The 15,902-nt window shown below is 38.0% G+C and overlaps 1 protein-coding gene across 7 annotated transcripts; it reads right to left on the minus strand.

The window, feature by feature from the left end:
• Positions 1-2,415: 2,415 nt before the first annotated feature.
• On the minus strand, positions 2,416-14,779 carry LOC114143544 (kinesin-like protein KIF23). 7 transcript variants are annotated; one of them, XM_028015690.1, is made up of 24 exons: positions 14,481-14,779; positions 13,920-13,980; positions 13,180-13,308; positions 12,628-12,733; positions 12,058-12,194; positions 11,866-11,978; positions 11,596-11,766; positions 11,448-11,489; positions 10,887-10,999; positions 10,581-10,702; positions 10,215-10,317; positions 9,538-9,617; positions 9,291-9,410; positions 8,944-9,103; positions 8,631-8,789; positions 8,337-8,503; positions 8,077-8,250; positions 6,566-6,772; positions 6,008-6,337; positions 4,047-4,280; positions 3,764-3,852; positions 3,523-3,583; positions 3,351-3,391; positions 2,416-3,268 (listed from the first exon to the last, which is right to left on the minus strand). In XM_028015690.1, exons 1-24 carry the CDS (start codon positions 14,492-14,494, stop codon positions 3,253-3,255), a joined length of 2,949 nt encoding a protein of 982 aa, XP_027871491.1. In that variant the 5' UTR covers positions 14,495-14,779; the 3' UTR covers positions 2,416-3,252. The 7 variants fall into 7 exon arrangements, with proteins under 7 accessions (XP_027871491.1, XP_027871493.1, XP_027871492.1 ...); XM_028015692.1 differs by lacking the exon at positions 4,047-4,280 and having other exon boundaries at positions 14,481-14,777; XM_028015691.1 differs by lacking the exon at positions 11,448-11,489 and having other exon boundaries at positions 14,481-14,776.
• Positions 14,780-15,902: the final 1,123 nt, after the last annotated feature.

The following is a 15,902-nucleotide window of genomic DNA, read 5'->3' on the forward strand; positions in this document are numbered from 1 at the left end:
AAGCGTTAAGGTGTAACATGCTAAACAAATGTATACATTTATTAATGGGGGTACACCTATAATTTTGACCCTTTCCTTATTGGAGAAAATCCAAATTTGTGCATCCAATTTGTTTTTTTAACAATCCCTGAAAAGGGAATGATAGTGTTAAAAAATATATTTGGAAAAAGTCTGTTGTCATTTCGTGCCGAGGACAGTATGTAAACTTCTGACCAGAAACTTAAGCTCTACAGTGGAAATAAAATTACCCGAGCTGCAAACATGAAATCCGGTGCTTTCTTCTCACAGCTGTGCACAAGATAGGTGACCATTGTGTTACAACCTACCAAAGCAAACACAACGAGTCCACAATGTGTAAGAGGAGCTGTGTTTACAAAGCCATTAGCAAGTGTTTGAGCCAGAGAAGCCATTTAGTGTTGCATGCTGTCATGAAGTATTTACCCTGACGATGCTTAAAGACTGACTAGTTACACAGGCAGGGGAGGAAACATCAATATTTTGAGAAGGCTGAGGGCTGCCGATAGCCGTTTCCCCACATTCAGACCACTTCCAACCGCTCTGCAAAGTGGACGGCCCACAAAACAGAATCCACATCACCGCTGAGGCCAGTGAAGGCAGAGTAGTTTGGGAAAATATACTTTAGTTACAGTGCTTTCATTGTCTCAGGTTTCACACAGCAACATTCAGTGGCAGTGGGAAAAAAATAGAACCTAACATTTGTAATAGAAAAATGATAGCGAGTCCATACAAAATTAAACTAAATGATTGAAAACAAACAAAAAAAAAAGGGTTCTGCAAAATTCCAGTGGTAGAAATCCCTTCTGTTGTCAACTTGCAAAGTGCACATTAGAGCTCATACTTTTCAGCTTCATTTGCTGTGAAGTGAAATGGCTGCGATTTCAGACTTCGGGACACGTAAATGACTCCTCATTTTCCAGGCAGAAATGTAGCACGCCAACTCAGTGACCTCATCAGCCAGGTTGTCCAGGCACTCACTGTGAAATGATATCAGAATCAGACAGGGCAGGAGGAGGAAATGGTCGTCAATTAACAGGAGGGCGGGAAATGCACTGTTGCCTCAGCTCAGGCCTACAGTAACACGAGGCTAAATGTTTCACAGCTTAGAAGAATTACAATGAAGATCAGATATGAAGCAAATAATCATGTACAACAGAAGAGTTTTGGGATGGGGGGTTTTGCAGGTATGTAGCGCCATCTGCTGTTCAGAGGCTTACAGACAACTAAATCCATCAGTTTCTGCAATCCGATGCAAGTCGACATTATGCTAAGCAGCAGCGAGGCCATGTTTACACCTCCACCTCATCATGTGATTCCATTTGACCTTTCTTCCCTGCTGACAGACAAAAACATGAATAGGCTGCATAAACAAGTGTGCACTTGTCAGTAAAGCAAACTGTGCACTGAACCTGAAAGGGGCCCTCAGCTCAAAAACATAGAAGGAAATGAGTTTGACCTCTACCTTGTCAGCTTCTACCAGTGAATGAACCAGTTCATCTTTTCCAGGATAATGACGTAAAAACTTCCTATTTTCTTTTATCACTTTTTCCAGGGTATGTTTTACTGATACACAACTCTCAAAGAAAAAGACCACTTACAACGACCAGTGTCTTTGATTTTACTTTTTATAGGTATATGTTTGGGAATAGACATTGTTCTTTTATTCTATTATCATGTCTCTGAAATCCCAAGCAAAACTTTTGTATTTACTTGCAGAAAACTGAGAAATGGTCAAAATAACAAAAAAAGATGCAGTGCTTTCAGACCTCAAATAATGCAAAAAAAAAAAAAAAAAAAGATTCATTTAGTAACTTCAATACTAATGTTTTAACTAGGGAAGAGTTCAGAAATCAATATTCGGTCAAGTAGCCAAATGGGGTTCAGTGCAGTGGTCTCTTCATTTTTTCCAAAGCTGTATATTCAGCAAAACAAACATGGAAAAACAGTTAATTCAGCCTCTACACTTACTCTGTTCCCTGGTAATTGAGTGAGTATGAGTATATATATATTTATTTATTTTGAGTTGCATAAAATTCAACATTTCAAGAAAAATCTTCCAATACTATAAACTAGTACCTCAGCATGTATTTATTGAGAAGAAAAACCTTCATGACTAATCATCAGCAACTCAAAAAATTAACAAATGCAAGTAGTTTAGATCATTTTACCTCGTGTAGAAATTAGTTGTCCATGTCTTGTTTTCACTAGAATAAATGTCTAACCTGATAGATGCATATTTCTGTTATTCACTCATCAAAATGTCAAATCTTTATCAAGTTCAGGACTAAAAGAAAAATAGCTACTTTAAGATTGTTGTTCCAACAGGTTTGTCATTTTACTCTGAAAAATCAAGATTAGTGCAATTAAAAAAAATTAAAGAAAATTCACCTTTCACAATAAATTTGAAAAAACTTTTTTTAATTTTGATTCGCAATTCATTTTGCACCATTTCCAATACATGTGCATGTACAGATGTGACGGCGCTTTACTCCACTTTACTTTCAGTCCTGAAACCATTCCAAACGAGGTTAAAACCATGCCAACCAAGCCCGGTATGGCTCGAGGTCCGAAAATAAAACTAAAATCACTCTTTGAGGACAGAATAGTAATTACAACATGGTGTCCAAATAAATTTAATGCCACCAAAACTCCTAGTGCGCTACACTTGTTTAGAAAAGATAAAAAAGGTTATTTAGAGGGGGTCAGCTGCACTGCGTGACAGCACAACATTTTTACATCCGCAGATCCACGTGCTGAAAATCCTAAAAATAGTTTTTTGCGATCAGATGTGTACATTAACACCTCTCGACATGCAATACATCAAAAGACGCGAGGAAAAAAAATAAGCAAAGACAAAAAAACAAAACAAAAATACAAACATTTCCACAGCACAGATACTTTGGGTGGCAGCATAAAGCAGACAAAAGACACAAGGTACAATCAGTCAGCACGCATGTGGTCATTAACCACCTCTCAGTCTTCAAGCAGAAGAGTTTCCAGCATTTAAAGAGCAATAAAAAAAAGCACCTACTTGTAGGAAAAAACCAACAAATAACACTTTATATATCATTCTGCGATGATTAAATTATAATTGCACTATAGTAAAGTTTAATATAATCAGGAATAGCAGAAAGGTTCTACAGCGGTCAGATGCAGAGTTCCCCCTTTACTGATTTGACAGGCAACAGTTTGAGTGTGTAGGGAAAAGAAAAGAAAAAAAACCTCTGCAGCACCTTAAGGTCTTCTCCGTCTAGAAGAAAAACAACATTAATAAAAGTGATTTTGACCTTAAATGACAAACTACAATACAATCGATGCATGGTTTTGCTTACTTTTGATACCCATGGCTTGAACTGATGTTTGCCACTGGAGGCTTTAACAGGGAGAAAAAAAAAAAGAAAAAGGAGGGAGAGTTATTCTAACAACAATATGCATACAACAGCATTATATACTAAATATTTATAGAACAAAAATCAGTAAGCTCAAACATTTATTTGAGCTTACCCTGTTTTCAATGTCGTCTGTTTGAGCCGGTCCCTCTCTAGAGCCGGATCGCCTTTTGCGACTAAAGCCAAACAAAACACGAAGTGTCTCTATTAGTAACTTGGACAAAGCAAAACTCAACAGTTTTCGAATACATTCTTTAAAAGACTGGAACACTTAGGTGGATGTTGAACATGTCTTTATGTCCCACATCAACATGGTAAGAACAGTGTAGCGCAACGCATTGGGTCAAAGACTTTACCTTGGTGCTGTTGGGTCTTCTTGCTTTAGAGTCTCAATATCAGTAAACTCCACTGCTTGCCCTCCGCCTCTGGTCTTAAAAACATTGCCCTGTTGGAGTAAAATAATAGTAATAAAAAAAAATACAATCAATATGAGTACCAGTCTGTCGGAAAAAGTAGTAAGACAGGCCGATTATTAATCAAATCAAGACCCCAATAAGGAAGGTTTTGCCAGATGTGAATAGGTTGAATTGTCAAATCCATGCACAAAAATGTCAAGTTAAGGAAATCAAGTAGTTTTACCTTTATCAATTTGGTCTCGATCTCCCCGTCAGAGGCAAGCTCTTGGTGTCTAAGCACATATTTGTGGCATTTAGACAGAGCTTTCTCGTTCGGGGTCGACACCTTGATCGCATTGGGTATGATTGGCTGCATTACAGTGTCTAGATCCAAATTAGAGGCCGGTTTGTGGTCTACCCATTTCTCCCCACCCGCAGAGTGTGAGCGCCTGTGCATTGGATGAACCGGAGGAATCGTCTGGTGATCCCAAAGTGAGAAACAAAAATCAGTTATTTACATGTGATTCATTTTTTTTAAAAAGTGTGCAGTGGTCAGCAGGGAAGCTTGATCATGAAAGGCGGTCAACTACTTGTGAAAAGAACAGTATTGCTGGAAGTAGAATAAGGCATCAGTAGATGGATTTTGTTGAATTTGTGTGAAAATCATTCCAATTGCAATTCCAGAAAATCAGCAATACATTCCTCTAATCACAGGACATTTCCCAAGAGTGAGATTCAGTGAGCAAAGATCACTAAACTAAAGAATGGTTAGCATGCAAAGGAACAAGCCAATATTATTTATTCCAAGAGCAAATGACACAGAATTTTGTATGCGTTACAATAGATTCATGATGTGGTGGAAAGCAATTTTTCAACAATTATTCTGTGCACTGGAGAGACTGAACAGTGGAACTTTCTGAAAAGTGTGCCAGATTACAATTGGTGTGAAACTGAGCACATCATACACCGTCCACCTCTGAAAGGCTCAAAAAAAAAAAAAAAAAGAAGAAAGAAACAGGGAGGGGTTTGAAGTGGCCTAGTCAAAGACTGCCCTTAAATCTTTTTCAAATGCTGTGGAATTACCTTAACCAGGCTATTCAAATCTGAATGAATTAAAATGATTCTGCAAAGAGTCACTGCCAACTCTTGCAAACGCTGTATTGGGGAGACAGGCTGGTCTGGATAGGTTTTGTTCTCATTAACAAATGAGATTTTAATTTAAAAACTACATTTCCTCTATATCCAAGTTATTGTTTTAAAATGTGTTTGATGTTAAATAACTAGTGTGACAAAAAGTAAATAAATCTACAAGTGAGTACTTTCCCAGGACTGTAACTGTCACTTTACTCAAAATTCAACCTTGACAAAATCTCTGGTTCAAAGTGTTGATGGTGGAGCTTTGCTTCTGGGTATGATCACTACGTCACACACTCTGGTCTGAAAAGATCACGTAAATGTTGCTGTTTATTTTAAAAACCCTGTAGTGTTATTTAATTGGACTTAACTTTTTAGAGGAAATTTTGAGTGAGAGCAGACATGCATCATTTTATGGATAGTCTTATCAACTGTCTTTGCTTTTTGGCGTCACTCAAGATTGAACTGAACCATCTCAGGCCTAGAGCTGCACAACACTAGAAGTCATCCAATCCAACAGTCTAAATATATTATTTGCATGCCAAGTGCGAATTCATGACGCCTGGAATGTAATATCCAAAACTGTATTTTTCAGCTTCCTTCCAAAATCTTCACTTTTCCAAATTCCTTAACAGAGATAAAGCTGAAGCTACAGAGGTTATTATCTGCACTCCAATTTTGAATTATCCGTTTTACAAAAATGATAATAATGTATGCAATACACTTCCAAGGAGCTCTGGTGATGCTGCTATTGCTACTTACCAGAAAGATGTTTATTTTATTAAATACACATCTAAAAGTCAACAGTACGACATTAAAAAGGAAACTATTCTGGGATGCAGCATGCAGAAACAGCAAAGTAGCTCGCAGTCATAAAGGGAAAGATGACGCAAACGAAAGCTTCAAAGATCTACGTCTCCAAGAGCAGAAAGCAGGAATTCTAGTCTATGCCAATGTTTCTACTAAACAAGCACACTCCATGGTAGCTGCTCTACACCAAGGCAAAGCCGACGCTACAGGCTTCAAGCGAAGCGTTGAATACTTTTTTAGGACAGCTACTAACACACTAACCCTTGTGCCTGCCTCTTTGTTTAGCTCATAGACAGACGCTGCATGAGGGACCTCAGTCTCTGGGGCGCAGCGGCGGCCTCTCCTGCGACCCACGCTGCTGGCGCCGTGGCATGGGGTGGGAGTCCTGCTGCCAAACTGGGGCGTTCCTGGTTGTCTAGACTGGCTGCCTGAATCTAAAGGGAACCTCTGCTCCCAATCTGAAATGTAGGAGGCGACCGAGGGAAAGGATGAGGAAGAGGAGGATGAGGAGGAGGGAGCGGAGGTGGGGACGGGGTCCTGAACTCCCCTAACACTGGCTCGGTTTTGGCTGAGAGGCGTTTGGCCTAAATCCTGCAAAGTCGGGGAATGAGGTAAGGTGTGATGAGTGGCATGAATTAAAGGAAAGCAGAAATACACAAACGACAAAACACACACACACACACAACAGAAACAGCTGTTGTGGACAGCAGCGTATCCCAGTTAACTGGATCACAATAATTATTAGTGGCATGCAAAATCGCCACACTGAGTCAAGTTAATAGAGATTAGTGGAGTCCCAGTGTGAAATAACAAACTTACAGAGAGAGGTGTAGGAGAAGCTGAGCGCTTCTCAGCAATGTTTCTATCCCTCTCTCTGGAGGGTCTCTCCGGCTTCCTTGGCGGCTCGGCGGGACCGCCGCTAGCGCCGCCGTTCTCCGTCACGATGGCTTTTAACTGCTTCAGCTTCTCGTCCTTCACCCACAACTTGTTCTGCAGCTCCAGCTGCTTGGCGTTCACTCGCCTCTCCTAAAAAGAAAACAAATACAAAATCGGGAAATGATTACGAGTTATCAGCATATTAAAAAGATATTTCATACCCGTCTAACCTTTAAATCTTAGATTGGCTGTAAGTCGGAGTGAATCAATAACCGTGTGCCGTATGTTCGTTGATTCAACACTGATGAGGAAATTATATCCAAATCGCCCAACATTATAACTAGAGACGCGTCAATCAATAGGCTGAAATCCACACTTTCTACTGAACTGGATTTAATCGGCAATTAAACTTATCAAAATTAAGAAATTTCACAGTTGTCAGTCTAAAGACAGATTAGACTGAAAGGAGGATGAAGCAGGATGTGCTTTAACACCTGCAAAAACATCCATTTTTGTTTCTTGCCATCTGCTTCTGTTGAGCATCTAATGGTTGCAAGTATCGGTAAAGACACAGCTTGCTTTTTTATGATCACTGACTAAAAATGTAGTGGTACTGAAATAATTGGTAAAATGTCTCTTTGGGAAAACTATTTATCAGATTTCTACCGTTTTTAATACAAATCTCATTTTCTTAACCCGTTAAACAGAGCATGAACTTTTCTCCGAATGTCAACACTGAACAAACAAAATGTCTCAATTGTTGAAAACACCGCAGTTCTCAGTTGCCAACACAAGCTTGACGTTCCGTTTTACAGTGCCCTCCACTTTTGATAGCATTGCTATAGCAACAGCAATCTCACAACAAAAACTTAGAAAGGTCTAACCTCTAATTAAAGTTTCCCCTCATTCAGTGGAAATAAATCCCCTGTTCCTATAAATTGGTTGATCTGCTTTCATTCAAGTAATTTTTTTACCTTTTTTGTTGTTTTTTTAAGTGAACTAGTAACATCTGGAAACTTCTACATTTTTAGACTTTTCAAAATGGAAAAAACAAGAGAACTTACAATTAACTAAGGCAGATGTGTGTTGATCTTCATAAATCACAAAGTACCTACTTGCCAATCTCTACAGTGAGATTAAATACCAAAAGGTATTAACTTATAAACCAAAAGGTTTATAAAAGCTGGACATGATGCGACTGCAATAGAAATAATAATTTTAAAAAACTTAGTTATCCTATTCTTGTACTAGGCGTTGTACTTTACATTTTAAAAATCAAAAACGTATCCGGACATGTCTATGTTTAAAAAAAAAGTGATTTTTTTCTTCATTTACAGAAATGCAAAAAAAATTTCAATAGTTTGGCAGATATACTCATAAGTCATATTAAGTCAGCGTTGTTAGCCCTGCTAGAAACCCAGTGTATGTTGGTCCATCCATGTTGTTCTACTTACACACTCCCTCTCCCATTTGAGCTTGGTGTCCGTCACCATGCCCTGCATCCGCTGCTCCATGCGCCTCCTCTCTGCCAACTCCTTCTGCAGCCTCTGCTCTCTGCCCTCCAGCTCCTGCTGAAGAGAGCGTTTGTCCTGCTCGTACATCTCTGTCGTTTTCTGCAGGATGTCGATCTGCAGAGGAGGATCGGGAGTGAGGACAAAGTCGACCTCACTTACAAATGTCAAATTACTTCAGCAAAATGTAGAAAGATCAAGACCTTGTATTCTAAAGTCTTGGATTTTTTTTCCAGTCGTTCAATCTCCGTCCTTTGGTTTGCAATGACTTTGTCTTTCTCCCCCAGTTTGCTTCGCTGATCATGCAGTACGTTCTCCTTAGAACTGAACTGACTCTCAAACTGCTGGAGCGTGTACTTCATATTATTTGCTGAAAAAAAAAAAAAAAAATCGCATAATTTGTCTCGACATTTCCTGCTTAGTTTTTTTTGTGTAGTTATTTATGGCCAAAAAACGCTTGTATGACGATCTGTAGATTAACAGAATAAAAATCCTACCAGTCTGGTTGAACTGTTCAGTCATCTTCTGACGGATACGGTACCGTCTTTCCAGAACCTCCATCAGACGGGGCAACGTCTGATCATCAGAGGGATCTGAGAGCTCGCAGGGAGGCAGTGGTGGGAGGCTTTCAATGAGCTGGTTCAGCTGAACTGGATCTTTACAGGAGACAACATTAAAACATGAGAAAGAGTTTTGGTTTTGCTGTTTATTTTATAAGGTGTAAGATAGTCTAAAACGACACAGTCCACATGATTTTAAGTAATAAGGCTCTAATATACAGAGAAGTACAAATTTCAAGGTGTAGTTTACCTCCATTAACAGGACCTCCTCTTTCTTCCAGCCGGCGTGACAGCTCATCTTTGAATGCCTGGTTCCTCTGCCTGCGTCCCGGTGTCAGGCCACAGATCGGACGGTCCACCGGCCGAGCCACCTCCACTTCCTGGGTCATCTCAGCAAAGCGCATTACCAGCTGCAGCGCACACAATGCAACACTTATGTGAAACTAAACTGCTAGGTTGCAAATGGAGGCTAAATTAAATCCAAAGATATTTTAAAAATAGCATTAACTTGTGCATGCTACTAAGCAACTAACATTTTGCCAAATACAGAGAAGACTCCAAAGTTAAGCAGGAGTTGTACAAAACGGAGACCGTTACCAAGGTTTCTTCATAATCCTCAGCTTTGGGATTAACACAGACAACCATCCTGACTTTTCCTTCTCCATCAAAGTAGTTTTTAAACAAATGTGTGACTTTAGAGTCTCGGTAGGGCACCATCTGAAGAAAACACAAAGGGTATGAGAGAGTGAATAGAAAATTAAAGAAAGTTTAAACAATAACGGTTACAGAGCAAGGTAGCGAACCAGAAACGGAGAAAGAAATGGTTCAGTGTTGAGATACAAACCCTATTAGTTCCACACATCTGGTTTTCACGCAGGACCTCCATACATGTCCGCAGGGTCATCAAGGATTGGTTAATATTACCTGTAGAATAAACATAGAAAAAAAAATCTCTGAATTGAATGAATTGTGAAAATGTTTGAGAGATGTAAAAATGTTTTGTTTTTTTTACATTTATTTATTTCGAACAGACAAAAGTAAAAGCAAGAAAGAAGAAAAAATTAAAATTAAAAACTTATTATGCCCAATTGACATGCAATTTTATATTGTCTGTTCAAAAAGGAGCAGGTAGAAGACACAAGATTGAGATCCAAACTCTTTCATACTCATCAACTTATAGACAATTAAATCTCCGAACACCAGATAAACTTAAATTATTTCCACCTTACATGACATTTAAATCTCACTTTCTCATCTTTAAACATAGAATTACTTAAACATTTTTTAATATCATTTATGGACTTTGAAACACTCATCTTAACACATTTCCCAGTAAGCTTTTTTTTTAAACAATTTTTTAAGCTAGTTTATATTTCTACTTTTTTTCAAACTCATCATTTAATGCATTCCATAAATCTACTCCATATGCCGATAAGCAAAAACTCGTTTTGGTTGTTCTAATACATTGTGTGGAAGTTCTATTTTTACGGTTGGAAATGAGCTGAAACGATTTAAACCGACCTGCTTCTCGAAGGCGACTTCCCTCTGCTCTGGTTCTGCTGGTGCGTTCGCTGCCCGCCAGGTCAACCAGGCACAGCTGGCTCACATTCACCTGGCTTTTGTCCTGTTTGAGCAGCAAATGGACTCTGTAAGTTCTACTTTTTACAGCTCAAGAAAAGTAGAAAAGTCATCCTGTAGGATACGACATCATCAAGTCCTAAATTAACATCTCTGTCCTCACTTGTGTGAGAAATGCATACATTTGCACATTATTGGTAATTAACTGCTCTCCTGTTTAATAGCGTTTTATGTCAATTGTAAAACTCTTCCTCAATATACGTTTTTAAGTATAAGAAATTAAAATAAACAACCTTAGCAGCCAATCACCTGTAGTATATGGTCCCCATCAGCATCTAGAGGTGCCTGGGCCAGCTTCACTGTGAACACACTGTGGGAGCGACTGGACTCTCGGTTGAGCTCAGTATTCGCTATCCGTCTCTTCTTTTGTCCTAAACAAATACAGAGTTGCAATATGAAACATCAAGATTCTGGCAAGAAGAATTAAAATATTAAAAACAAACAGACAGTGATGTTTTAAATCCTTCAATTTGCTACAAACTAGTCAATTTCTGAGGAAAGGAAAACGTATAAAATGACATAACCCCTGTACTGATACAGAAAACCTTCACCGACCTTTCCAGAAGACTTCAAAAGCCTCTTCTGTGGATTTGACTTCAACTTCTGTGCAGCCGGCCACATACATGTTGTGATTCTGATCTTCACGCAGAATTTTTGACTGAGGAGGCCTGAAACGTGGTGGTAATGAAACGACAAAAAAAACCCAAAAAACTGTTAGATGAACACTGTAAAATAATCATCCTCTGCTTTCGTAAGCCAAGCTGCAAAGCTGAATACCAAACATTTTATGCGATGTTGGAACAAAAGATTTATGGAGACACAAGTTCATTCAAGGGGAACAAGCACGCCAGGTATGCACAGCAGCATCCAAGCCATTCAGAGACATCTTCTGTGTCCTTATCAGTGATAATAAGGAGCAACGGTAACAAGAGGACAGCCACAGATATCTCACAGAGCTAGTTGGGAGTCATCACTGTTAAGACCAAGCAGTGGGTTAAAGGGATGGAAACAGACTAACAACGTATGCAACCAATCAGCTACAGTCAGGGTTCATGTATGACAAACAGTAAATGGGGTAGAAACTAAAGAGCTAATCTGCATTACTGGGCCACATACATGAACTCTTTGTTCCATACTGGTGTGTTTCCATCGAGCCACCTATCGAAAGTAGGGATTGGTCATATGTCAAATTTAGATCTTATAGGTTTGAAAAAAACCTCATCTGTAAAGAAGAAAAGCATCAACTCATTTTAAACAGTCTTACTTTGGTCTGACTGGATCAAATGGAGCATCTTCAAGGAGGTCATAGATATAGTTGTTGTAGATCTCAATGTAGGACACGAATACGCTGTAGCAGCAGTCTTCGTCGACGCCCTCGAATTTACACGCCTGGTCTGGGTTGATCATATCCGCAAACTCCGGATCCGGCCGCTGCCTACAATCGATTTATTCAAAAATGAAAAGAAACCAGCTTGATAAGCCAGAAACTATAGTGCCGAAAAATGAGGATAGTATTCCAGAACCACCCAGATACCTGGAAGACGGCGTTCTGGGAACCGACTGCTGGTTGTCTCTCTTCTGTCTCTCAAGCAGAGCGTCAACCTGGTTCTGAACCTCGATTCCATTTTTCTCATCAGGCTTAAACACCTAAAGTGACACTTGCGCCTCAGTAAATCTGCCTCAAACGTTTTGAGAGATCAAACATATAGACCATTATTTATCTTACAAATCTTTTGGCCTGAAAAGGCCCGATGCTGTTGAAGAGCATGTCTAGAGAACGAGGAAGGAGTCCACCTTCTCCAGGCGAGCCGGTCATAGTGTACGTTTTACCACTTCCTGTCACACCGTATGTAAACAGCAAACCTGCCAACACAGTCACACATTTTATAGACAAGAAAGTTGAGGTGGCCATATTGGGAAAGGCCAAGTCAAATCAAATTTGCTGTTAACTTATTCTTGAGCATGAAAAAATATAATTCTTTTTTTTGTGCTTGTTTTTGGCAAGCACAAAAACATAAAAACTTTATTTTTAAGCTTCATTTCAGAATGCTTGAGAAATATACTCTTAACTCACTTCAAACAGGTAACTAAACAAATAGCCAAGAAATTGGGCATTCGTAATCTACTTTATATATATATACTGGAGCTGAATGACTGAATTTATAACAAACATTTTGTCCATACAGGAAAAAATCTTATTGACTCAAATGTAGACAAAAGGCAAACATTTGACACTTTACATAACTGAATGACTGTTAACTGTTAAGAAAATGCTTTGAAGTCCCAGCTCACCTACCGTTTTTACAGTGAATGAGGTCCTCAATGAGGGGCTTGGCGACATCTTCAAACAGCTCAATTTGAGTTGTTTTAATACCAAACACCTTCTTAAAGCAGTACTGTGTCTACAGGAGAGACAAATGGAAAAGCAAAGTCATCCAATGAACACTCAAAAAATAACTATGTTAAATTTGTTACAGTGGAGACAGTTGCCGATGTTTGGTTATACAACTCATTAGCTGTGCATACTTTTTTCCTGTATGTTTTTTTTAGCCCAGGGTGGTGTGGCACTAGGAAAGCATTCAGTCGTATAATTACTGAAATAATAGTAAATAATCCTAATTTTATCACAATGTTCTGTCCAATACATCCACTTTAGCGTCTCTTTAAATAATCTTTTTTTTCCCATGAATGTATAGAACTTGAAAAATCAGAGAGTCATTTCAAATACAATATTGCACTCCCTGTCTTGGTGACTGTAATTTCATATACAGTCTAGGTCCAATTTAGCCATTTTTGTCAAATAATGACAAGAGAGATAGATAATTTAATTCATATGTAACATACATACCTCCTTGTATTCACCATTGCGGTTTGCTTTCAGTCCATCGGGAGCATGAAGCTGAATGGTGGACCTGCTGATCATCTCAACACAGCATTCCTCATCTTCTCCACCAAGTGGACGTATGCGGCAATAAACCTGGAATAAATAGTTTTAAAAACATTTTATATATATATATATTCTATGTTACCTGAATGTAATTCAAAGTATTCCAATATACATTTCATATCACCTTTTTTTAAACTAATCAACTATTAAGATAAAATGTAGAGAACAATTACCAATGTCAAATATAAATCGCAATCATCTGAATGTGTAGCTAAGAGAATACGTTTGTTTTATGTTAGTTCTGTTCTTTTTGGAAAAATAAAGTATGTAAATAAATGCTTGTTTGTCAAAGTCGAATATCTGTAGCCACACTAATAACTATACATTGTATTTTTGAAGATGGATATATTTTATATAATTATTAAGAATATTTTATGCCGCATAACAAACTTTGCTACATTATTGGTAAAATGCCATACGTTTGAATTTTGAATACATTAATGTCGATTTATCTGAGTTTAGGTACCACTCTTCTAAAGTCACGGCAAAAAAATAAAATAAAAAAAAAGATGAAGATTTCCATACATGATCAGCTACTTAAGAAAAGCTGGAACAGAAAATGAGCAACTAGCTGGTCGTTCAGCGTCTTGTTTTAACTTTGCTCTATGTAATCCTCCAGATGTCTGCAGAATGTCACATACCCCCACGGGATCTTTCTCTATGTTGCTTGGCTTTTTGGGCCTTCGAGGAGTCCTCCCTTTCCTGCGACAGAGTAACACAGTTAATATAAAACAAAAGCTACTACAATTCACTACCGTCATGTGGACCATTACACAAGCTAAGAAAAACATTTCAGCGAAATCCTAACAGAGATATATGACTGGATCACCGCTAGCTTTTTGTCATTCTGATCGTAAGCTAGCAAGCGCATATGCCGCTTGCTTTCGATAAACAAAAACATGAAGTTAAATTTATGCTCACCAGTCGAGTACAGCTTTACAATATCTTTGTTCAATACAGTTTTAAACACCAGACTGTTAGAAAATGGGTCCTGGGATCACAGAAGAAGGTTGGCAGTTTACCAACCGTAATTGTAGCTAACGACTTGTAGCTAATCTGACATTTACAATAAGCAGGTTAAGACATTTTCTGGGGGGAAAAAAATTCCTAAACTTCAAATAAGCTCCAAGTGTGATTCTAACTCTGGTCATAATTTATGAGCACATGTTCCATTTTTTAGAAAAGGTAAGTGTAATACTGACCCAGCTCGCTGCATTGTTTATATAATGAAAATCCTCTCAGCTGCTCAGAAGCGCCTCTTGTTCACGATTTGAAATGTTCCCTCTTATACGACGTTTCTTCCGGTATTCATGGACGTCAACCAATTAGACGCAGAGCAAAGCAGGAAGTCCCGCCCCCGCCTAGAAAAACCGTTTACAGTGCTTTTTGTTCAGGATCAGGTAAAGTGATTAAACACGATGAAAAACAACTTTCACGGGATTTTTTTTTTGTCTATCAAAAGCTGCAGAACCCTTATGTGTGAAGCATAAAGTTTCTATAAGAATTTTTATTTACAAGTGTACAATATTATTTTGTTATTTTTTGCTTAATTTTCTCATACTATACTACCAAAAAATCAGATTTACGGCCAAGAAAAATGTTTAATAAATAATTAAAGTAAAGAAAATAAAAATAAGCATTGCTTTACAAATTGTTTAAAAATGGGGGTGGAGGGAGATCTGATGATTAACTTGGGTACATCTACGGTGTGAAAAATTGTGTATTAAGAAATAAATATATTTAATAAAATCACAACTGTTTTAATTGTTGCTAACTCTGAATTTATAGATTTTTAAACCCTTTTAAAAATCTATAAATCAAAAGAATGTTTTTATCCATTCTTTTTATACTACTTTCTGTTCAGTGTCCAATTAATCTACTTTCTGTTCTTCAGGAGCATAAATAAAACAGGTAAAGTTATTTAAGCCACTGGTGACCACGGTGGAGGAAGACCCATGTTAATGATGTGCTTGATGTGCACAAGTAAGCAGAATGGCAAGGGAGCTTAAATATCTCAAAACTCATAAAATGCCAAGAGGTATTGAATAACAATCTTGTGCCTTCTATCAAACTGAAATGGGGAAATCCCCGGGTCTTTCAGCAAGAGTGTTATCTACGTTTTATGGCCAAATAAACACAGGAAAATGTCAGCACACCAGAAAATAGAAAAAGTTTAAAACATACCTTTCTACCAGAGTCAAATTCTATGGAAAACCTGCGGAGTGATGTGAGAAATAGCATAAGAGCAGAAGAGAGGACCCAGAACTCTGGACAATCTAAAGATTGTGATAAGAAAAAGATGCAAAGATATATTTTTCTATATCCTTTAACCATGTGGCACATTTTAGAAAAACTAAATGCTGCCCTGTTGGTAAGGTTGTGCAAAGTATTATGAGAAGAGCGCTCAAGCATTTTGGCACTTAAGTACCTGTGGGTTATTTTTTAGGCATAGACTATAGATGATAGACGAATGGGCAAGACAGTGATTCAAATAAAAAACAAAATTCAGACTTGGTTTGAATTTTATTTGGAAAAATTATAATAAATACATTTGAACTTAAATACTTTCTTTTTACATGTTTTACAAAACAAAGAAAAAACAAAATGTTAGCAGCAACTTGCAA

Source organism: Xiphophorus couchianus, chromosome 4 (genome assembly GCF_001444195.1).
Source record: "Xiphophorus couchianus chromosome 4, X_couchianus-1.0, whole genome shotgun sequence".
NCBI lineage: Eukaryota > Metazoa > Chordata > Actinopteri > Cyprinodontiformes > Poeciliidae > Xiphophorus > Xiphophorus couchianus.